The sequence below is a fragment of the Recurvomyces mirabilis genome (assembly GCF_035927965.1).
Source record: "Recurvomyces mirabilis strain CCFEE 5264 chromosome Unknown scaffold_13, whole genome shotgun sequence".
Taxonomy (NCBI): domain Eukaryota; kingdom Fungi; phylum Ascomycota; class Dothideomycetes; order Mycosphaerellales; family Teratosphaeriaceae; genus Recurvomyces; species Recurvomyces mirabilis.
The window spans coordinates 482,350-505,431 of NW_027041947.1; the positions used below are offsets into that span (position 1 = coordinate 482,350).

Genomic DNA, 23,082 nt, shown 5'->3' on the forward strand with positions numbered 1-23,082 from the left:
GGCGCCAGCTCTCTTGACATCAACATTTTGTTTAACTATATTGCATATGTTTCGTACCGCCCATCGATTGTGGCATTATTTTCTGCAAGTGCCGCATTGTTTGCATCGAATCAAAGCAGCCAGCTGTACCGGGATTGTGGCACAGGGTGAACTTCGCCATCTTCACCCGCTCATCTGAAACCTCATGCTCTCTATCTACCGTCTGTAACGCGGTTTGCAAGCGCCCAGCATGGATCAATTACTATAGTGTAGTACAGCGAGTAATCACATCAGTATGTATATGCCTGCCTGGAAGTACGATACCCTTCTTTGCGACTTTCGATACGGTGTTGCTATCTCGGAACCTTGACTCCGCACTCATGCAATCCATCGCCACTTTTTTATACTTCCTACAATGTCTACCTTCCATTGTTGCTCAGAGCGAGTATTTGGCTACCGTGAACATTGGAATCACTGTTCCACCTCTCTCGTCGTATAGCAATAGTACTCAGGATGGGATCCAGTCAGCAACCGCCTCACTCTCCAGCGTCATCAGTCGTGTCAACGGTACTAACACGACTCTGGATGCTGGACATTTAGCAGCCAGCATATGCAACCAGCAGAGGATCTCGTACAGTTTGGCCTCGGAAGCATGGCAGACCATGGTCGCGCCCACGACGAATTGCTCGACATCGACAAATACGTATGGTATCACCCAGGAAGATCATGCAATCAACATCGAGTGGACGACGTTCTGCGATGGTCACCCTCGAACCCCAGATAATTTCACCTATTCCCTCACCACCAAGATGACAACTTTACAGGTACCTGTGTGCGGAAGATCCACTCGACTCAATAGCGGACTCTACCCCAGCTCGTACCCATCATGCACGATTCAACCGAGCGAGTGCAACAAGCTCTATCAAGACAACATCGATGCCGCTGTCGCCATGATCTATACGCCGCTTTGTAGCACGGTGCGATCGTTCAAGCCGTCATGCGGAGATTGCACAGTCTTCGCAAATGGCATGCAATTGTTCTACTGGCCGACAACTACGACTTCCGGGGATCTGTGTCAAGGCAATGGGACCACGATCACGGCAGCACCAACAGGTCAAGGTCCAAATACTATGGTTGTGGGCAACAGCACGTATATCTCTCCATCAGCATACTACAGCTTCTCGGATCTCTTCGCAACAGCGGCCAATGGCGCGATGTGCGGCACTGCACAGGCCCGTTTCGAGGTGCCAGTCTGGACGTTCGATTTGTCTTCAATCAGCTACTCTCCGGTGAATCCTGCTCAGACACAGTTTGATGCCTACACACAGTCAATGAACCTGGCTGACTTGAACTACCCTGTACCATGGAGTGCTTACCGAGGCCAAATGTTATGCGCCAATAATATGTCAGCCTGTGCTACTATCTCTTCACCATACATGCCTGAGCTGGCCATACCGATCTGGCTGACTGAGGTACAGGAGCAATGGACAACTTGCTCTGTGCTAGCCAATGTCTACGACCCGCCACAAGCTCTGAGTCAAGTGGCGCAAGTGCAGCTCCCAACGATACCTGCGAGTCCAACGTCCGCGACAGCCACTGTATCAGCTACTCCGGGCTCGGGGGTCATGCCGACCCAACCACTCTCCACCACAAGTAGCTCTCAGTCACTATATTCAAGCACGGCGATTGTGGTTGGTGTTCCGGAGGGTGGAACGAACGAAGCGTCGAGTCTTGCGAAGGAGACACAGAGTCTGCTCGTATCTACGGTGTCTAGCGCAAAGCTCTCGACTCGATCCGTGGATACTATCGTCAGCAACGTATCGGGCGCTGGAAGTACAGTCGGTACCTCTGGTATCACGGTCAACAGTGCGGACCCCAGCGTACTTGACGCGGGTGTCGTGGCTGGTGGCTCCAGCATCTCGATCGATGGGACTGCGCCATCGATCTCGCACAGCACAATGAACGCGGTGCAAGCTACGAGTCTGGCAAGAGGTCCGATAGACGATCCGGTTTCTCCAGCCGTTGCTGCCACTACTATGAGCTTAGTGGAAGTGCACAGCAACCCTGCAGCAAGTGGTGTTGCTAGTGCAATACTGCAGGTGTTTTCAGACCCCAGCAGAGTTCAGCCTGCTGCTCAGGAGACAGTAGAAGGCGTGGTGGCGGTGCTAATCAGTGCGCTACACAGCCAAAAGAGCTCGCCGAGTAGTGACATCCCGAGTGGCGGATCAAGTCCATCCACATCCACGTCAGGTCTTAGCGATATGGACCCTGTGCGGGCGAGCACGACCAAGAGTATTGCGATATTGCCAGAGTCCGATGGAATTGCGTCCCCACTCAACTCGCCAACTCAGTCAAGGCCGGTGCTTCCAAGTGTCGCTCTAGCCAGCAATTTATCGGTCTCGGAAACTTTGTCATCAGCTGCCCTTGAGTCTCAGTCGACAACGACTTCTCTCAGCGGACTGCACTCAAGTCCTACACTTATGTCTCCAAACTCGCTTACTACAAGTACAACATCCCAAGGTAACCCCGCGCCAGCTGTGACTGGTGTCTCTACCGCAGCAGCACCGGGTTCGGCATCACGAGCAGCGTCCACACTTGCTGCATCGCCAGCTAGTACAATAATTTTTTCGAGGGAAAGCTCAGGGGTTAGAACATGGGATTCGAAATTGGCAGCCTATCTGATTGTGCTCACTGGTCTGTTGACCTTCCAGTACTAAAGGCGGCTTTGGCCCGACTCGGTTTTTAAACCTTCTCCAAGGCAGCCTTTCAAGTTTTCTGTGAGGTATCATAATCTCTCAAGAATCGCCACCTACCCTGCTCATTCCAGTCTTTCTGCTTCCAATCATTCGCGAACTTCGGATAGAAGTCGACGACATCGAGCAAATGCGCGTCGTGAGCGATGACCGCAAAGACGTTGGGATGTGCATCGAACTCCTGGAAGTTGGCCAGACTGATGACCACCTGCTCCGCATCATCATGGACCGGACCAATTGGCTGCATGAAAGGCTCAGTGGAGCTCTTTTGGGGATGGATGGCCTCGAACAGAGCACCCAGGCACACCGGAGCATGTTTCGCATAAGGGGCAACGAGCGGGTTGGGGTTGATCTCTCCAGGCAGAGGAAGCCACTTCGTTGGCCTGAACTCGCCTCCGTGGTGCGCAATGTCTCCTCCCATCAGGATGAATTCTGCTGGCTCCGCTGAGACTCGTGCTAAAGCACACATGTGGCCTGTAGCGTGGCCTGGCGAGTCGACGAGGTAGAAACTGCCATCTCCATAGAAATCAAATGCATCGTACCGGCCAAGCTTGAGGCCTTTGCCCTCCGCGACGAAATCGATTTCTCGCAATACTCTACCCTCCCAGGCACCTTCATCGACTTCACTATCGGGAACTGTTGGGTATCCAGGCACAAACTGAGACTTGAAGCCGGGTCCGACGATAAGATCTGTCGTCCCTGGGAAGGTCGACGGGTTGCCGGTGTGGTCCTATCGACTTATCAGTGGGTGTCAGCTGGAACGAATAAGACATACTCACAAAGTGGTGATGACTCCAGATGATCCCGCCAATCTTCTTGGGATCGTCTCCATGCTCGCGGAGAATATCGATCACGTCTTGCTTGACTGTGACTTCAGCTCCGAAGGCATCGATCCTTTCAACTATAGCCTTCGGACCATTCTCCCTCCAATCCTTGCGAACACCAAGGTCAAAAATTAATTGATCGTCCTTGCTTGTCTTTTCAGGGTTGCTGTGCTTGATCAAGAAGGCGTAGCACGGTGCGTCCAGCATGTCAAATCCCGGCATAGCTGGGTGCATGAACGCTGCGACTGGGAGTTTCCCTCCATGGGCTGTGGTATCGATGATCGCTACATCGACGATATGCTTGGATGGAGGAATGTTGAGCTCTGGGAGCTTCTCTAGTGTAGATGGCATGTTGTCGCTGGCGGTGATGGCATGGTAAAGGGATAGTCTACAAATCTGAAGTAGAATAGTGTTGCATAAGGTAGCTGGACATTGTACAAGCGGGGTCCAAGCTGTTGCGATTTTCCAACAACATTGTGCTTGGACGTTGCCTATTGCTAAGCAGACTCCTTCGTAAGCCGGGTGTACGTACTCGCTTGCCCAGTCAAGTCCTAGGGAGTGGGTCAACTCAAGATCGCGCAGAGGCTGACGAGCAGTGTCCTACTACTTGCCCGCTGTGTGAAAGCTACATCTCGCCCGCCCCTGGCCGCATGAGCAGGGTGAGCGGCTCGTTTTGACTCGCTCCAAGTGCTTATGGAGAAGTTGGGAAGCACGTCAAACATTCATGACTACGATCCCTGGAAACCATAGCTGTAATTTGGCGATCAGATGCAGACTCGAGTTGCTTAAAGCATCATAATAACATTCTTGTTGTGCAATTAGCGTGCTAGTCAAAAGTTCTTTTGAGGTCTGCTATGAAGAATTCAGCAGGCTGGAGGTCAAAAGAACATTCAGAACCAAAAGAAACTCCCTCGGGTGGGCTCGAACCTGAACAGCAAATCAACACGTATTCAGACACGCGGACCTTTGAGATAAACTTACCACCAACCTCCTGATTTCAATTCTGCTGGTGCAAGCCAGACATAACAGTCAAACGCGCTAGCCAATTGCGCCACGAGGGACAAACGATTGGGATCGTCCGTGGAATCTGGCATGATTTCCACGATTTCTAGTGGTTGCAATAAATGATCCTTTTCTAAATTAGGCCGAGGTTTTTCCCCGCCCTGACCGAGATCAAGTGTTAGACCTAGTATTTTATTGTGCATTAGGGTGCTGGTAGGTGAGGATGCCAGTGTAATGCCTCGATGGCCATGATTGCCCGTCGTGCCTCGTTGGATGACTAGAGATGTACACAGGCAGCTGCTGTTCCAGGTGCAAGGTGACTATAGGCAAACGACCTGGCGGAACGAGATCTTGATGGTGCACTCAGCAGAGCAGGTGTTGGCCAAGAACGATTTCGCAGAGATTCTAGTGTGATTGTCGAGGCCCTAGCTGGATATTCGAGGCGAGGAAACCACCTCGAGACCAGATTCCAGAGGGTGTAGAGACGGTCCTGATCCTTGTTTAAAGCAAGCGGGTATAGGGGAGTAGATCATGATTGGCATCAAGACTATTGCACATGGCGGAAAGCATGAGATTGGATCAAGGTGAGTTGCGCCTTCCTCACGCTGCAAAGACGATGCACTAGCTTAGATGAGAGGAAACAAACACCATCGAGCCACGTGAACGTCTACATCAACCCGCTCACGAATGAGCCGTGATGAGGCAAAGACATCGTATCATTACTGATTCGCTCTACGCCCGAAAACTACCGCCACGCTAAAGTACATCTTCGCCGTACCCATGTCATCTGCGCCCTTGCATGCAAGTCTCGTCTATACCCAATCCGCCCTCGCTGAATCGTACATCATGACGAGCTGCTATCCCTACAACACCGTAGCAACCACGCTGAACCCCACAAGCGCCGCAGCACCAACAAACATCTCAGCCGATCCCATCGCACCGTTTGTGTTCGATGATGCCGTAGCAGTAGGCTTGCTACTCGTGATCCCAGCCGTGCTGTTACCAGCGTGTGACGGACTCGAGCCAGTCCCGGATGGCATCGTTCCGTTGGAGGGCACGACTGGAGCTACGGGAACGATCGGCGTGGTAGATGCGGTGGAAGTGGTGCTAGCACTGGAGGATACTGGTGCGCTAGTGACAGCTGACGAGGTTGGAGCCGTGGTATACAGATCCCAAGAACTGCTCGCCGAATCCGTTTCCCACGCACTCCAGCTTCCCGTCGTCGACGCCGTCGCCGTGGCAGACGCTGCAGACGACGACGTACTACCGTAGCCACCCAGCGCCGCGGCACCGGTCGCCCAGGCAGTGTTGTACGAGGGAGAGTAGGTGCCCGTGCCGCTGTATTGTGGGCAGCCTGGAACGTCTGTCTTGGGAGGAGCACGTCCACCGCCGCAGTCCAGAGCGGCGCACATTTCGCCGGTGCCGGGGACGTACCAGGCTATCGAGGCGCCGGCTGGGGAGGAGACATCGGTGGAGGTGCAGCCGCTTAGGTCTGTTTTCGCGAGGGCGAGGGTGGAAAGAGCGGCGGGGAGGAGGAAGAATGTTAGAGACGGCATAGTTGTGGTTGTATTGAGATTGTGCTTTCAGGTAAAGATCTCCTGCTGTGATCGTATGTGATATATAGCTGTTTGGACTGTTATAGCGAGCGACTGTGATGCAGGATAAAGAAGACGAGAGGCTCAGAGGTAGTTGTAGAAACAGGTCGAGGAAAGGGGATGCTGACAAGGCATCAGCTTACATCTATGTCTCTACCTGACCCGCACTGGTGCGACAATGGTCAACACTTGTGCAACTCTGTAACCCAGTCAATAACGGTATGCGGCACGCGACCCAGCGAGCGGGAACATGCAGAGACGATGAGTAACAACGAGGTTCTGCTAGAATAGCAAGAGAATTGAGGCTGCGCCCCGTCGTCCAGACAGCGAGCTTGGCATTCCCGCGTTCGCCGCATCGGTACCACCGATCTAAAATCTGGCCAGCAACAGCATCGTCGCCAGATATTTGGCGTACTGTGGGATAGCTGCGGAGGAGAGGAGACAGGATGCTAACGAAATACATCACCGGCGTCACAACCGCCTTCTCCCCCTTCAACGCCCGCTCCGGCAAAACCGTCCGCAACTTCCTAGCTTCGCTACCACCCAATGCGCGGTCCAGTATGGCGATAAGTGTGAAGTTGTTTGGGCAGGGAGAGGCAGAGAAGCCGGCGAGTTTGAGCTTGAAATTCAGTACGTTCAGATTGCAAGGCGAGATCTGGAAGGGGTAGGGCGTTGTGGTATGGCAATGCTGACTTTTATTGGCGTAGAGGACGGCAAAGAAATGCAGCTCGATCTGGAGAAGATGAAGATAAAGGATATCCAGGTGGAAGTGGATCGGCACTCGAGGATTTTGAGGAGGAAGGAGGAGCTATCTGGGTAGATGGGTGGATGATGCAAGTGAAGTGAGATGAAAGATGATGGACACCGTCGCGACTGGCTATATAGCGAACAGCTCTCGAGACGCGCTTCTGGGCACCTCGTGGCCATGTGCGCGGAGTATCACACCCGAAGCAATTTCGATAAAGTCAACACAACAACAGTACTGGGAATTCAGGACCTATGGCGCGACTGGATAACACGAGCTGTCGACGCCGGGATACGAGAGGCTGCTAGCGTGTCTGTGCGCTTCATGGACCGTCGGAGGACGACAGATCTACTGCTGCCTTCAAGGGGACGTATGCGAATGGCAGGTCGCAGTATGACAGAGGATGGGCCGTGTATGGCTGAACCGCGGAAAGCGGAAATGTGGGATTAGCACACGATAGTTGGTCTGTACAGCATGATATTTACAGGTCAAATCGCAACGTCTGCGAAGCTCGAACGCGCCCACATAAAGATCTTAGCGAACTCACGAAATCCATTATAGATCATCATCCCCATCGTTTTCATCTCCAACGACCTGCGCCCCTTCGTCAAGCTCCGGACATAGAAGCTCACCAAGCTTCGCACTCTTTGTGAGCACTTCCAAAGGCGTGCCTTGCATGCGATTGGCCTTGGCACTCATGTCCTGGCTTATGAGGGAAAGAGTGAGCTCAGGCACGAGCACATTTTGAACGTACCCTGAGACACCTCCCGACACGCCTGCCGAGGCGACGTTTTTGTCTTTGATGGCGTAGTCATTGATATCGGAGCCGAAGGTGGCGATGATGTGGTCGGTCCTGTCTATTGTTAGCGCTGCCAGTCTGTTAAACCGGTGGCAGGAATTGAATACATACATTACTGTCTCGCCTCTGGGTCCGTAGTACCCAGCAGTCGTACCCATCTGTTCCTTGGTGCTTGTAGCAGCCTGCAGTAGAGTCTTGGAGCCAGTCTTGACTTTCTCCTCGAAGCTCTTCTTGAAGGCAGACTCGAGCTCGCCACTCATGATGCTCTTCAAGCGCAACGTGTGCTTCCGCTGCTTCAACCTCGCGGGCAATCCGGGCCAATCAATCCTAGGGTAACCTCGTTCATTCCATTCCAGTTGTGCTTCCGCCCGCTTATGATAACTGCAAAACCGTTCTTGCCACTTGTATGTCCATGCTCGAGCCTGCGGGAACATGTCCTCAAAGTCTTCACGTATTGAGTATGGCATTCCGGCTTCGCATAGGGTACAGTCCATAGTACGCTCGTATGGTTCCACTTCAGGAAGTCCAAGTGCTGCGAGCTCCTGTTCTGTGTAAGCTGGCTCGTCTCCGGGTAGAGACGACAAGTCCGAGTCCGAGCCATTTGCTTCAGCCTCGCAGTCACCGACCCCGTCTCCCCTACGTCGTGGTTGCCGAAATGTAGTCGGTCCATCTTTGCCACTGAACGCCAGCATGCCGTCCGGTAACTTCATGGTCTTGAAAGCCGGCGCCTTTGCTTTCTCAGTCTCCTGCTTCTTCGTCTGCTTGACTTGAAACACTTTCTTCTGTTCCTCTTCTCGTGATCTTTGCCTTGCAGCTTTGGCGCCATAGCCTGTGGGCCTGAAAGACTGTGGTCGAGCATGCACGTTCTGGGTGTATTTCATCCGCGGCTTCTTGGCTTGCGAAGACTCGGAGCTGAAGATGAAGCCGTCATTGTCGCTGCCAGCTGCATGGTCGGAATCGTCTGCACTTCGCTTGCTGCCCACACTGTTCGCTGGACTCTTTGGCTTAAAGTGCTTGAATGTTGTTGGTACGACCTCCTCAGACGGTCCGTCTAGCTGAAGATGCTGCTTGAACTGTTTTGCTGCTGTCACTGGTGCTACTACAGGGATATGTGAAAGCAGCTTGAATCCTGCTGGCTTCTCATCACCACTCGAAAGTGGATCGGCGTATATATCCCCCTCGTCGACAAGCTTCTTGCCACTTCCTCCCGAGTCAGTCGTGCCATTCGAAGATGTTGGTGTTGGAAGCTGAAACGCTATGTCTGTGGTATCTTCGTGATCATCGTCGCTCGCATGCGGCTTCCCGTTGACCGTCCGCAGCAACTTGGTCACTCCCGACCTCCGCAATGTCGGCATACTGTATCGTCCCGATCGAGCTCGCGAAGCTCTGAGGCCTACGGCATTGATTGGTATCGAAGGTCAGTCTGCCATTGGAGTGGGGAGCTGACGCCTCCATCTCGAGTTCTCGACGCGGGCGCAGGATGGCGCGCCTTGAAAGCTTGGCACGTCGCGAACTCTCGTGACACAAAAATGTGGGGAAGCGAAAGTGCATGTGAAAGTGAATGGAATTACTTGAGCAAAGTTGTATCCACATCAAACAGTCAACCAATTCCTTGGTCAAGCTAGCCTCAACACATTAGTGACCATGAAGAAGTCTACTAGTGCTCGTCGGGTGTCACGGAAGGTTGGCGCCGAAGAGGATGACGGACCAGCGAACGGGATAGCAGAGGATTCAGGTAAGTCGGCATGCAATGCTGTCACGAACGAATATCTTCTGACAAGCTTCGACAGTCCTTGTCAGTGGCTGACCGATGCCTCCTTAGGACCCACCCTCCAGCGACAGACTGTCAAACCACGAAAGTCTGGTGTTCTACGAAAGTCACTGGGACCGTCCGCAGCATTCCACGACGATGACGAGCCTTCTGGTGTCGTCACTCCCAAGCGTGGAAGCCTCTCAAAGATAGCATCGCAGCGCAATGCTGCCTTACGGACGAGTGCATTACCGAGAAAGCGATCGCACGAGGAGGACGAGGAGCGGCCAAGCTACACCACCGCCTCATTACAGGAGCTCAAAGACAGCACGCCCTCAACGCCGCAAGACTTGGCATCTGGCACGGAAGATGCAGCTCTACAGGACGTTTCAGAAGCCACTCGCGGTCTCGACCTCTCCTCCAAATTTGGCTCCTCCTTAGCTCGCTATCAAGCCCAACAACTCTCCTCCGCCATTCCATCCGCAGCAGAGATCGCGGAAAAGAAGGCCCGTCGAGCCCGTCTAGCGCAAGAAGACAAGGCAGACGAATATATTTCTCTCGATCCGGACGATCCAAACCTTGACAACGATGGCGGCGACGACGATAACGTGATGATCGACGTGAACGGCCGTCTCGTGCTGAAACCCAAAGATAAATGGAACGAATCCGAGAGCCGTCTCATCAAGGACGACGAGGATATACTGGAGAATTTCGAGGACTTCACCGAGGATGGCAAAATCCATCTTGGTCGTAATGCTGAGCGTGAAGCGGAGAAGAAACGAAGGCGAGAAATGGCAGACCAAATCGCTGCGGCCGAGGGCAGCGATGCAGACGAGTCAGATTCAGACGCCAGTGAGCGAGAACGAAATGCCGCTTTCGAGGCTGCGCAGACCAGGCATGGGACCTATGGTTCTACACACGATGCTGTCAAAGCAGATCCTTACGCGCATTTACGACCCAAGACACCTCCTATGACTTCTCTTCTGCCTACTCTAGATGGTGTACTGGATCGCTTGAGGAAGCAGTTGAATGATATGCAGACTAGTCGCGCGCAGAAATTGCAGGAGATGCAGATGCTGAAGAAGGAAAAGATTCGGTTGGCGGAGGAGGAAGTTAGGATTCAGAAGGCGCTGAAGGAGACGGCGGAGAAGTTCGATGGGCTGATGAGGAAGAAGGGAATTGTTGGGACTGGCGGGACGGGTGTGGCGGCCCCGGGGGGGCTGTTGACTGCGGGAGAGGCGAATAGAGTGGTGACTGGGGATGCAGATCATGTGGGTGTGAATGGGGACAATGAGCAGAATGCTGGGGAGGGTAATGATCAAGACGGCAAGAGCGGAAATGAGGACGAGAATGAGGTCGAGGAAGTGCAAGAGGCACCGGCTTCGCACATGGGGCTAGGCTTTGCCGGCATGAGCACCGCACCAGGACTAGGCATGGGCATGGGTCGACCACCCGCAGCAGAAGACGATTGGTAGCGATTTCTCTATACACAGTCTCTACATAATCGTCATCATCATTTCATACTCTCATACCATCCCATACCCCTTTCACCTTACGACTTCCCAAACAGTATATCCTCAGCAATCTTCTCCGCAAGCATATAAATAGTCGCCTGTGGCTGTCCCGGTGGCAAAAAAGGAAACGAGCTCGCATCCACTACCCTCAACCCCTGTACCCCGATCACCCTAGCCTCCGAGTCCACAACAGCCATCGTATCGTTCACCTTACCCATCGCGCAGGTCCCAGCCGCATGATAAAGCAGCTGCAAATTCTTCCCGATCCAGTCCAAAATCTCCGCATCAGTGGTTATATTCGCACCAGGCGCGAGTTCAGGCCCGAGAATGACTTTCTGGAGAGCGGGCGTGGCCCAGATTTGGCGTGAGCGTTTGAGGGCCGCGATGGCTATCTCCTTGTCCACTGGATCGGCAAGCCAGTTAGGGTTTACGATGGGGGCGTCTGCCATATCTGAGCTTGAGATCGTGATGTTGCCGTGGGAGACCAGGGCCAGGAGACCAGAGCTTAGCGTCGCATAGTTCCCGTTATCCGGCGCGCCGCCCGTGGCGAGGGAGTTGGCGATCCACTCCGCCTCTGGCCAATCCGGCGGGAAAGTCGACGCCAACTCCGTTCGTGTCGAGGCCGAGATATTCGACCAGGTCTGGTTGGAGATCTTGTCGTAACTGATCCAATCGCTGCCCACGTTGGTCAGGGGCCCGGTTTTCTTGGTCAGGTAGTCGTTCACTAGGCCGAAGTAGGCTGGGGAGGATAGGATCGAGGTCGTTTCGAGGTTCACCTCGTGTGTTACGCCGAAGAGGACGTTGTCCCACATGTTCTGGCCTACGCCGGGGCGGTCGGCGAGGAGGGAGATGTTGTGGTTTCTTAGGGTTGAGGCGGGACCGATACCGGAGACCATGAGGAGTTGGGGGCTTTGGAAGGTACCGGCGCTGAGGATGACTTCTTTATTGGCGGAGATGGCGAAGTTGACGCCGCCGGCTTGGGCTAGGACGCCAGTCGCTTTCTTTTGGCTGTTGAAGAGGAGTTTCTTGGCGAGGGTGTGGGTGTAGACTATCAGGTCCGTTTCTTGCATTGCGAGGGTCAAGAAGGCGGTTTGCGAGGAGCTTCGAGTCTCGTCTGCGGGGTTCTCGGTATGGGAAGTATAGGAGCTTCCGATTAGGCAACCGCTGTTGAAGCCATTGAGCGTGTAGCTGCCGAGTTGTGCAAATGCTTGGGTCATCCAGCTACCTACTGCGTAGATGTAATTCGGGTAGCTGACCTGTAGGGGACCGCCGTCTGAAGACCAGGCCGAGAGATCGTAGTTGATCGTGGTGTTGGCGTTGAGACTCGTCTTGTTCGGTGGTGTGAAATGGACGCTCTTTTTGTAGTAAGGTAGAACATTGTTCCAAAGGAAGGAGTTGTCTCCCACGGTATCGGCCCATTTCTGCATTGCTCCGATAGTGGGACGATTGAAGTTGAGGTAGTTTCTCGCGCTCGTGCCTCCAAGAGTCTTGCCACGCCTGGGGGGATTATGAGTCTACCATTATGTTACGCCATTCGAACATCACTTACGCATAGTGGATCACCCGCCCACCAGCACCAGGCTGAGGCGTCGTCTCAAACAACCAATCGATCAATGGGTTTACGCCATCAAGACTATCGGTGTTGGTTGACAGGAATGCAAAGGCTGGGATCTGGCTGTTGTTGCCGTTCTCCAATTCGTAAAAGCCACCGGCTTCGATGACTGCGACCGAGTAAGAGCCATTTTGTGCTAGACGAGTGGCGATTGTGAGACCAGCAGTACCGCCACCAACAACCACATAATCAAAGGTCGCATTCGTGCCTAGTGGTCGTCGTCAGTCGTCAATGTCTGATTTTTCACTATCTCTCGTTAAAAAAATCTCACCAGGCACTCCGAAGTTGCTTCCTGTCAGCCAGTTGGATCTCCATGGAGAAGCCGCGGTGCCTACAGGCAACAATGCCACACCAAAGGCTATGAGCGGTGAGTATGTACTAGACACAAGCATCGCTTCGAGAGATACCGACGGTGATCAAGCAGACCGCTGTGTAGAAAATCGGAAGCAGCTCCTACCTGAGAGCGAAGCGGCGGCTCGCGACCCTATATGTGCCGCTCAAGAACAAAGCAGACGGTATGTATATGCATTGGCAACGACCATGCAGACGATAGTATGGCGGACCGCCACCCCATGAGCCGTCGTCTACGGAGGCTACATCCAATGGAGCCAACAGCCGGCATACCGGACAAAAGACTAGGCTTTTGCCCTCGCTTCTGCGCATGCAGATGCGCCAAGTGGAGTTCGCGGCGGACGGCACTAGATCGACTGAGGCGAATATATCGAGTTCATCGGGCCATTCAGCATCGAAGCGAGTATGTTGATGGGTAGAGTACAAAGAAAGTAGTCCATCAGCTATGATCATGTGAAGTTGATAGTGATCATGTCGAGGCATCTTACACAGCATATCGGTTGTTCTCTAGCAAGTGGATCCGAGCCAGATACCGGTCGAGATCACGTGCACGCGCGAGTCAGCGACTAATGCCGAGCCCCGGATTTCTGTTTCTGGTCCATTATACATCCTCTCCTTCGAGGTGACTACACCCAACACCATACCACCACACAGCAGCTTAAGGGGACGCACACACCCCCGTCATGTCCGACGCCGACTTCAAGCGCGTTCGTGAAGCCCAGGCTGAGCGCAATGCAAGTGGAAAGAAGTCTGGCAAAGGCGGCGCAAATGGCCAGCGACAAAACGAATCCAAGGTCTCCCTCACGGATGCTATGGATACAGACCTGTACAGCAAGGATTCCGGAGACAAGTTCGCTGGGTACAACACGTCTATCGCTGCGGGGGATGATGAAATGATGGCAGATGCGGATGAAGATGACGAGCAGGACGGGCGATTGGTGGGTCAGTACACGGCTACGGCTGCGCAGATAGGGGAGTGGGCGACTGGAGATACAGCAGAAGATGACATCTTGGAGTCGCGAGAGAAGAAGGCACAGATCGCGAGTCGAGAGACGGACTACCAAAAGCGGAGGTTCAAGCGCGGATTCGAGGATGGAGAGGCGAAGTCGTACAAGGAGACTATGCAGGAGAGGGAGATGGAACGAGAAGAGGAGCGGGTGCGAAGACTGATTGAAGAGCAAGACAAGGAGAAGATTGCGAGAGGTGACGATGACGACGAGATGGATGGCGTGGTGGAACATCAGGCTACACTTAAGGATGGCACGCCCGAACGAGACGTCAAGAAAGTAGAGAACGGAGATGGCGAGAATGGTGCTACAGAGGCAAAGCCGAGGGTGAGGAAAAGGAGATGGGATACTTCAGCTGAAGATGCGGCTACTGCTGAAGAAGGTGCAGCGGACACAAATGGAAGCACTACGAACGGCGGCACAGTAGCCAAGAAATCACGGTGGGACACTACTGCTGCTCCAAACGGCGATGCTGCAGCAACGAAAAAGCGCTCGAAGTGGGACGTCGCAGCAGCAGCAGGCAGTGCCACACCAGCTGTCGGCCCGGTACCTGGTCAGGCCATGTCTAGCTTCGGTACCGACATCTCGAGTCGCAACGCTCCGCTATCAGACGAAGAGTTGGACGAAATGCTGCCCTCGGAGGGCTTCAAGATCCTGGAGCCACCACCAGGTTACGAGCCTACCCGTGCCCCAGCACGGCGTCTTGCGCCTGCAGCCACACCCGCCAATACTGGGGGATTCATGATGCAGGAGTCTGTCGATCCGCGGTCAATGGGCAAACAGCTACCATCCGACATCCCAGGCGTAGGCGATCTTCAATTCTTCAAGGCCGAGGATATGGCCTACTTTGGCAAACTCGTGGACGGCGCAGACGAGAATGAGCTTAGCGTGGAAGAGCTCAAACAGCGAAAGATCATGCGATTACTACTGAAAGTAAAGAACGGCACACCACCAATGCGAAAGACCGCCCTCCGCCAAATCACAGACAATGCTCGGCACTTCGGTGCCGGAGCACTCTTCGACCAGATCCTGCCACTCCTCATGGAGAAGTCACTCGAAGACCAAGAACGCCATCTTCTAGTCAAGGTTATTGACCGTGTTCTATACAAGTTGGACGACCTCGTACGACCTTACGTGCACAAAATTCTCGTGGTCATCGAACCACTTCTCATCGATCAGGATTACTACGCCCGTGTTGAAGGCCGAGAAATCATCAGCAATCTGGCCAAGGCTGCTGGCCTGGCACACATGATTAGTACGATGAGACCTGATATCGATCATGTTGACGAGTATGTGCGGAACACCACTGCTCGAGCTTTCGCCGTGGTGGCTAGTGCACTTGGCATACCAACGCTGTTGCCTTTCCTGAAGGCCGTGTGCAAGAGTAAGAAGTCATGGCAAGCTAGGCATACGGGTGTCAAGATCGTGCAGCAGATTCCAATCCTTATGGGTTGTGCGGTTCTGCCGCATCTGAAGGGTCTGGTCGACTGTATTGCCGAGAACCTCAATGACGAGCAGGCGAAGGTCCGGACTGTCACGTCTCTGGCTCTTGCTGCGCTGGCTGAAGCTTCGAATCCTTTCGGTATTGAGTCTTTCGACGATATTCTAAACCCTCTGTGGACAGGCGCCCGGAAGCAACGTGGCAAGGGTCTTGCAGGTTTCTTGAAGGCTGTTGGGTATATCATCCCTCTCATGGACGAGGAATACTCGAATTACTACACTGGACAGATCATGGAGATTCTGCTTCGAGAGTTTGCTTCCCCCGATGAGGAGATGAAGAAAGTTGTGCTCAAGGTCATTTCACAATGTGCTGGCACTAGTGGTGTCACTGCACAATATCTAAAAGAGAAGGTGCTGAACGATTTCTTCAAGAGTTTCTGGGTGAGGCGCATGGCTCTGGATAAGAGGAATTACAAGCAAGTTGTGGAGACCACCGTGGATCTGGGCAACAAGGTCGGCGTCGGCGAGATCGTGGAGCGTGTTGTCAACAACCTCAAGGACGAGAGTGAGTCGTACCGTAAGATGACTGTAGAGACGATTGAGAAGGTCATCTCTGCTATGGGTGCAGCAGATATCAACGAGCGACTTGAGGAGCGATTAGTCGATGGTATATTGCACGCTTTGCAGGAACAGAGTGTGGAAGACGTCGTGCTACTGAACGGCTTCGGCACAGTAGTCAATGCTCTCGGCGTACGTTGCAAACCATATCTCCCTCAGATCGTCAGTACCATCCTCTGGCGGCTGAACAACAAATCCGCAACTGTGCGCCAGCAAGCCGCAGACCTGATCACCCGCATCGCAATCGTCATGAAGCAATGTGGTGAAGACGGCTTGATGGGTAAACTCAGCACAGTCCTCTACGAATACTTAGGAGAAGAATATCCCGAAGTCCTCGGCTCGATCCTGGGCGCTATGCGCAGTATCGTCACGGTGGTAGGAATCGCCAGCATGCAACCACCCATCAAAGACCTTCTACCTCGCCTCACACCTATCCTGCGCAATCGGCACGAGAAAGTGCAGGAAAACACCATCGACCTCGTAGGCCGTATTGCGGATCGTGGGCCCGAGTCAGTCAACGCGCGAGAATGGATGCGGATCTGCTTCGAACTCCTCGACATGCTAAAGGCGCATAAGAAGGGTATCCGTCGCGCGGCAAACAACACCTTCGGCTTCATCGCCAAAGCCATTGGGCCTCAAGACGTCCTCGCCACTCTGCTCAACAACCTCCGAGTCCAAGAACGCCAAAGTCGTGTCTGTACCGCCGTCGCCATTGGCATCGTTGCAGAAACCTGCGCCCCGTTCACCGTCCTCCCGGCTCTGATGAACGAGTACCGCGTCCCTGAACTCAATGTCCAGAATGGTGTCCTCAAATCCCTCAGCTTTTTGTTCGAATACATTGGTGAGATGGCGAAAGATTATGTCTACGCCGTCACGCCACTCATCGAAGACGCCCTTGTCGACCGCGACCAAGTCCATCGCCAAACCGCTGCCTCGGTGGTGAAGCATATCGCTCTCGGCGTCGTCGGCTTGGGCTGCGAAGACGCTATGCTCCATCTCCTCAACCTCCTGTACCCGAATATTTTCGAGACTAGTCCACATGTCATTGATAGGGTCATCGAGGCTATTGATGCGGTAAGAGTGGCTGTGGGAACGGGCGCGGTGATGAATTATGTCTGGGCTGGGTTGTTCCATCCGGCGCGCAAGGTCAGGGTGCCGTATTGGAGGTTGTATAACGAGGCTTATGTGCAGAGTGCGGATGCTATGGTGCCTTATTATCCGGTTGTGGAGGAAGATGTGGCGGCTATGGTTGGGAGGGTGGAGTTGGGAGTGATGATATGAGCTGAGAGTAGGAAGACTATTTTTCTTGTTGCAAGAAGAGACAGCAGCGTTCCATGCTTTGTAGCTTAACACGGCTTAGGTCTCACATGACGTTTTGGAGAAGGTCTGACGGTCGTAACAAGCATGGCGTTTATCGTGTATCCTACTCCCGCGCAATTAGTCATCTATGTACCGACTCCCTCTACTTCTGCCAAATCTTCCAGCTAGCCTTCCGTTTCTGAGGCTCACCTTCAAACCCATCATCCTCATACCCTTCTCCATCATCGAATTCCCCGTGGTCACCATACCCGCCTTCATCCTTCTGCACTCTTCCACCACCACCACCACCACCACGACCCCACGGCCCACTCTCGGCACCAATACCGAAGAATCTCTCCGCTTTACTTGGCCGTCGGCCTTGCATTGCTGGGCCATGTCTGCCCCCCGCGGCGCCAAATTTCTCGTTGGGATTGATGTATTCGTCTGAAGGTGTTAGGCTGCCTTCGCTGTACTCGTTGTAGTCTTGTTGGCCATCGCGCCATGGCTCGTTGGCTGCGTGCCGAGGAACGGCACCACCACGCACTTGCTGCTGCTGGTGGGGTAGCTGGCCTTGATATTTGGGCCGAGTACCTGGATTCGTGTTGCCTCCGCCTTGCGCATACTGAGGGTAAGGATTATTGTTTGAGCTTACGGCATTGAATCTCTGAGGCTGTGTCGAGCCAATAGGTGGCGAGGAGAGCGTGTAGCCTTTCTGGTAGGCATCGGCTTCTCGTGAACGGGGCGGCGCAGGCTGAGTTTCGTATCCGTCCGAGTGCATGCCGTGACCCATAGCATTTGACTGCTGCTGAAAACCCTGCCCACCCATCATACCTCCACCGCCTCTAGATGGAGGCGGGGTGGGCGAAGGACTCCTGCTCATCCCGTCCTCACCAACCTCGTGACCTCTTTTGCCACGTCCCGTCAGCCGTCGTAGGAGTCCGCCACCTCTTTTCGGCTTCTCATTGAACTTCTCGTCCTCAATTCCATCACCAGCGTGTCCAACACCTTGCCCGTCTGCGTGGTGCACCGGTTGATCTTCGCACCACAAAGCCGGAACCAGTAGTCTGTACCCAATTGTCTCGCCAGTAGGATGTTTCTGGTCAACCTCCATGCAAAGCGAGATGTCCAGACCACCTTCGAGATCGATCTTACCGATATCGTCGTTGTCGTCGTCTTCTGCTCCACCTTTCGCAGCCGCTGTTCTCGCTTCCTTGATCGATAAGTTTGTCGGACGTCGCAGAAAGCGGTTGATAGGTCTGCCGCCCTCTGCTTCGTCATCCGCCGGATGTGGAGGGAAGTAAGAGCCTTGAGCCTCACCACCAAGACTATTAGCCCGTTGCATCTGCATCGGACCCCTCGGCTCCACCTCCTGCTGCCCGTAACCCGCCGACCCAGGCCTCTGGTCCTTCTTCCCCGAACCAGAAAGTCTTCGCACCAGAGCTGCCGGACCACGGGTAAGAGACATGGTTCTCTTCATCGAACCTGGTGGGAACCTCCTGCCCTCGCCATCACCACCAAATCTTCCCTCTCTCGGACTCATCATCCCCTCTGCACTCTGCCCATCCATCGAAACATTATGCGGCCCCAACCTTGGCGAATGCGGCGGTGTGGATCCAGGAACGTACTCCCGAATCGTACAATAATTCCTTCTCGGCAGCAAACATCTATTATTCCTCTTACTGCCATCCACATCCTTCTCAAACAATGGGATCATGCTCTCCTCCGTGAGACCCTCTTTATCCAATTTATGCACTCGATTCCGCTTGTTGAGCACATCAGCCATCATGTTCGGTGGTGGGGTGTTGACGATGGCGGAAGAGATAATGTTGGGCATGTATCTCCAGTCCCTATCCTTCCTCAAACCACCAGTCGCCTTGCGGCCAGAGTAGAATTGTCCGACAGCACCAAGGTGGACGTCACCGCCGAGAATGGTGATGCGGACCTCAAACTCGCGACTCAGTTCTTGAAGTTCCGAGATGAACCAGTTTCGCTCAGCTTTATGATGTTTCGCCGTCCAATGGTCATCCAGATCATCCAAAATCTCGACGCCGCCATCAAATTTGTTGACGAACCCACCCAGCATTCCCGCGCGACCAAGAGCTTTGATCGGATCCATAACCCGGCTCGTAAGAATATTCTCCAGAAAGTTCAGACGCGGGTAAGCAATAGGCACACTCAACAACACAATCAAATGCCTCACCTCCTCCCCGCCAGTCCTGAGCTCATGCCGCAGCCGATCAAACACAACATCGTAAGTCTCCTGACTGAGAATCTCATCCCTCATCCTCTCGGTCCTGCAATCGAGGCCTAAGAACCCTACCCGCTTCCCCAACCTCACATAGACACTCCTCGAAAGCTGACTGATATACGGTCCCGGGCTATGGCCCAAGATCCAACTCGGCTCCTCCTTCTGCGTCTCAGTAACCAGACTCTGGTGCTGGAAAAGCATATAGAATTTGAAAGCCACGGCGCCCACCCCGGCAAATACAGGCGAAGCCATGAAATGATGAGGATAAGATCCAAACCCATCAATAATATCATGATCGTCCCACAGATTCACCATCGGGATCTGCGCATTCGCCATGCCGAACAGGCCCTGGGAGAACCACATGCAATACCTTTCCAGATAAAATGACTCCAGCTCCTCTTGCATTTCATGCGTGAAAGGGGCAGAGTGCTTGTGCTCCGGATTCTTCATCTGCAACCATTCCTTGAACAACTCCGTATCCCTCATAACAGCGTCGTTGTAGATTTGATCTCCGCCACCGAGCATGACATGGAATGGTCGCATCTGATGTCTATTCATCACATCTCGCCATAGCGGGTCGGGGCCAGAGAAGAGGTGCGGGTCGACGGACATGGAGAAGCCGTTGCAGGAGTGGAACATCGTGTGCATCGTCTCGCCCTTGGCGGGCACCCAGAAGCCTATGGCTGGGCCTTTGTTGATGCGGTATGCTACTCGGTGTTGACGACTTCCGAGTTCGATCTCGATGTTGAAGCGCCAGAACGTGTAGCCGCGTTCGACATGGAGGCGGTGGGCGCGGACTTCGCGGTAGCGACCTTCCTTCTCTGCTCGGTTCTTCTTCACGCGGGATTTGTCCTGGAAGGTGATGTGTCTGCTCTCCCGCCCGTTTTCCATGGAATTCTGTGGCCCGAGCGCAGGTGTTCGCGTGGCGGCGAAGAGGCCTTGTGGGTTCTCTTCTCGACTGAGGTCGACCTCGCCGTCGATCTCATGGACGTGTCGGACGTACAGAGGTCGACCTGTTCGGGAGAGCTTGACTTGACCTGCTACTGGGTCTTCGTACTCGGGAGGGAGCTCGTGGCCACTTTCGAGCAGTTCTTTGGGTGGCGGGGTGTGGAGCTCCATTTCTTGGGCGAAGAGGCGCAGGGTTGGAACGGAAGAGTAGTCTGACTGTCGATCATCTGTTACGATCATGATGCTGCCGCGCCAGATCTCCTTGTCACCGGTATTTCCATTTGTGGTGCGACTTCCAGATCGAGATGGCGGTGCTGCGTTCTCGCGCCTCATACCTGTGTATCGGAGGAGCGGACCACACTTGAGGTAGAGAGGCGGACGAAAGTGTTTCGCCTCTTCTTCATATGGTCCATCCATCTGAGGTGGTGCAGCATTCCGCGTCGAGCCAGAAGAACTTGACGGTCCTCCCTTTTGTTCTCTCTCCTTCTCCCACCACGGCGAATTCTTGTCTTCGTCTCCGGCACTAATCGCTGCTCCAGGTCTGCCCTCGGCGAAGTCCTCCAGCCGCACACGCGCCACACCAGCAGACCGCCATTCATCCAGCTCTCTGCTTGGAGCTTCGTAGCCACGCGGCGCATCATGGTGATGGAACACGCCGCCGAAGCTATGATGATGCTTTTCTTGGTGCGGTCCGTTGCCGGCGTTGTGCTCCTGACTAGCGCCAAACCCAACCTGCTCCCTCATATCTCTTCCAGCAGCCGTCTGCGGCGGAACAGAGTATGGCACCGCATGCCCCTTACCCGTCGCAACTTGCGCTGGTGGAAGAGGATCAGGCTCCTGATACTTCCCAGCATTCTTCGTACCATTCAAACCACCAATGCGATCGGATTGCAAAGCCTGCCTGGTCGCATGTCCAGTGTCCTGACCTCCACGCTGCTGATCCTGCGAAACACGCCCATCATTACCATTACCTCTACCATACCACTCCACATCAGCCGGCTGGTTGCGCTTCTGAAGTTTTCTAGACCCCGAGCGACCCAGCGCAACTGCCGTCATAGGTTCCGGCTCCCGTGCATACGAAGGAGACGAGCTCTCCTGCACGCTACCCTCTCGCGTCAAACCACCTTTTCTCCGCTCATGAGCAGCCTTGCCTCTTTCCGCAGCGCTAGTACCTTCAGCCACACCAGCTCCGGCCATTGCAGCCGCCGCACCAGCAAATCCAGCATCTCGAGCTCGGTGCTTGTACTTACTCCCACTCCGACCGAGATCATTGTTGCCGGTACGCACATCCTCCTCCGCTCCTCTCTGCCGAGCAGATTCCTGCATACTCCTCCTTCCCTCCGGCTCAACCTCCCTCTTCAGGGCATCACTAGCCCTATGGAACTTCTTGGACCCATTAACACCCTCTCCATCCCTCGATACATCCGCCGAAACCCTTACGGGCTTCTCGTCCCTTCTCACGCCCTCGTTCGGTCGTCTCGTAGTAGTAGCAGCGCCGTCACTAACGATCCTCCTGTCATCCCTACCACTTCTATCCTTTACACTGAGTCGTCTCTCTGCTTCTTCCAGCTTGGCTCTCTTCTCGGTCTTGTTGGAGAACTCCATTTCTAGCTTCTGTAAGGGTGAGCGATCGGGCACGGAGCCGCGGCGTAAAAGCTCGGAAGCGTTCGAGGCTGTACTAGCCTGTCGACCTGTCTTCTGCTGCCCACCTGTGCGAGGCGAGACGAGGTCTGGTGACCATGGTTTATCGCGCAGATTGTCCGGAACAGCGTTCGGATCGACTCTCAGTGGTTGTGCTCCAGCACGGGCATCGCTGTTACTGGTGCTGTATCCCTGTCTCTCCATCTCTGCGTCGCGATCGTTGCGAAGGTCGCGCACTTTTCTGCTTTCGCTTCGTTGCACGCCGTTGGGTTGGGTCGGACGATATGTCTCGGCTTCACCTACGCCGTTGTCGCCAGCTCGTTCGCTGTATGATCGTCGCTTTTCACTCCCTGGCTTGCGAGTCGGAGGTTGATAGTATTGATATGGACCTGGCTGAGATTGCTGTTCGTACGTGCCAGTCGAGGGGTTCTCGGACCAGAGTCCAGATTGGCGACGAGTGTCTGCCATGGCTGTCGTACGGTGGCTTTACTGGCGCTCAGCTTCCTGATCTTGCTTCTATGCTTTTTGCTTTATATCTTTGCGCCGATGAGGCAAACTTGACAAATGTATTCTACACTTGGGCTTTGACAGGTCATGATCTGGGGAAACGGTGGGACGGGATGGATATACAGGTTTGTTGGAGCACGAGAAAGATGGCTGGTATCCTGGCAGCATCATGCAGCTCATCGGCCACGGGTCGCGCATGCGCCGGAGTTTTTGCATCTTGCCAGAACAGGCTCATGCACGATCTTATATGTACAATAAGGCCAACACCCTCTTGCCATCACGCTGGCATATGTTTGGATGTATTCTGCCAGATTGTAGTGATCATATCGTGTCGAACATTGGTTTCATACACCATAATCAAGCAAGGATCCAGCTACACGGAACGACGGCAAGCTGAAACGAAGAAGAAAGCCAAGCTTTACCCGACCGACGGGGACGAGGACCGACCCG

The 23,082-nt window shown here is 54.0% G+C and overlaps 9 protein-coding genes across 9 annotated transcripts; 4 read left to right on the top strand and 5 right to left on the bottom strand.

Annotated features, from left to right (window-relative positions):
• Positions 1–359: 359 nt before the first annotated feature.
• Positions 360–2,696, top strand: LTS14_005515 (uncharacterized protein; the record flags this gene model as incomplete). Its single annotated transcript, XM_064838213.1, has 1 exon — positions 360–2,696. One exon carries the CDS (start codon positions 360–362, stop codon positions 2,694–2,696), a length of 2,337 nt encoding a protein of 778 aa, XP_064694298.1.
• Positions 2,697–2,745: 49 nt separating this feature from the next.
• Positions 2,746–3,907, bottom strand: LTS14_005516 (uncharacterized protein; the record flags this gene model as incomplete). The annotated part of the gene is made up of 2 exons (XM_064838214.1): positions 2,746–3,462; positions 3,512–3,907. The coding sequence occupies 2 exons, from the start codon at positions 3,905–3,907 to the stop codon at positions 2,746–2,748; spliced, it is 1,113 nt and encodes a 370-aa protein (XP_064694299.1).
• Positions 3,908–5,421: 1,514 nt separating this feature from the next.
• Positions 5,422–6,114, bottom strand: LTS14_005517 (uncharacterized protein; the record flags this gene model as incomplete). The annotated part of the gene is given in 2 exon segments (XM_064838215.1): positions 5,422–5,804; positions 5,823–6,114. 2 exon segments carry the CDS (start codon positions 6,112–6,114, stop codon positions 5,422–5,424), a joined length of 675 nt encoding a protein of 224 aa, XP_064694300.1.
• Positions 6,115–6,599: 485 nt separating this feature from the next.
• Positions 6,600–6,999, top strand: MRPL44 (39S ribosomal protein L44, mitochondrial; the record flags this gene model as incomplete). Its single annotated transcript, XM_064838216.1, has 2 exons — positions 6,600–6,817; positions 6,861–6,999. The coding sequence occupies 2 exons, from the start codon at positions 6,600–6,602 to the stop codon at positions 6,997–6,999; spliced, it is 357 nt and encodes a 118-aa protein (XP_064694301.1).
• Positions 7,000–7,453: 454 nt separating this feature from the next.
• Positions 7,454–9,052, bottom strand: LTS14_005519 (uncharacterized protein; the record flags this gene model as incomplete). Its single annotated transcript, XM_064838217.1, has 2 exons — positions 7,454–7,751; positions 7,809–9,052. 2 exons carry the CDS (start codon positions 9,050–9,052, stop codon positions 7,454–7,456), a joined length of 1,542 nt encoding a protein of 513 aa, XP_064694302.1.
• A 289-nt stretch (positions 9,053–9,341) lies between these two features.
• On the top strand, positions 9,342–10,922 carry LTS14_005520 (uncharacterized protein; the record flags this gene model as incomplete). Its single annotated transcript, XM_064838218.1, has 2 exons — positions 9,342–9,432; positions 9,520–10,922. 2 exons carry the CDS (start codon positions 9,342–9,344, stop codon positions 10,920–10,922), a joined length of 1,494 nt encoding a protein of 497 aa, XP_064694303.1.
• Positions 10,923–10,999: 77 nt separating this feature from the next.
• Positions 11,000–12,965, bottom strand: LTS14_005521 (uncharacterized protein; the record flags this gene model as incomplete). Its single annotated transcript, XM_064838219.1, has 3 exons — positions 11,000–12,458; positions 12,511–12,781; positions 12,845–12,965. The coding sequence occupies 3 exons, from the start codon at positions 12,963–12,965 to the stop codon at positions 11,000–11,002; spliced, it is 1,851 nt and encodes a 616-aa protein (XP_064694304.1).
• Positions 12,966–13,607: 642 nt separating this feature from the next.
• On the top strand, positions 13,608–17,270 carry prp10 (U2 snRNP component prp10; the record flags this gene model as incomplete). Its single annotated transcript, XM_064838220.1, has 1 exon — positions 13,608–17,270. One exon carries the CDS (start codon positions 13,608–13,610, stop codon positions 17,268–17,270), a length of 3,663 nt encoding a protein of 1,220 aa, XP_064694305.1.
• A 181-nt stretch (positions 17,271–17,451) lies between these two features.
• Positions 17,452–22,593, bottom strand: LTS14_005523 (uncharacterized protein; the record flags this gene model as incomplete). The annotated part of the gene is made up of 1 exon (XM_064838221.1): positions 17,452–22,593. The coding sequence occupies one exon, from the start codon at positions 22,591–22,593 to the stop codon at positions 17,452–17,454; it is 5,142 nt and encodes a 1,713-aa protein (XP_064694306.1).
• Between the last annotated feature and the right edge of the window lie 489 nt (positions 22,594–23,082).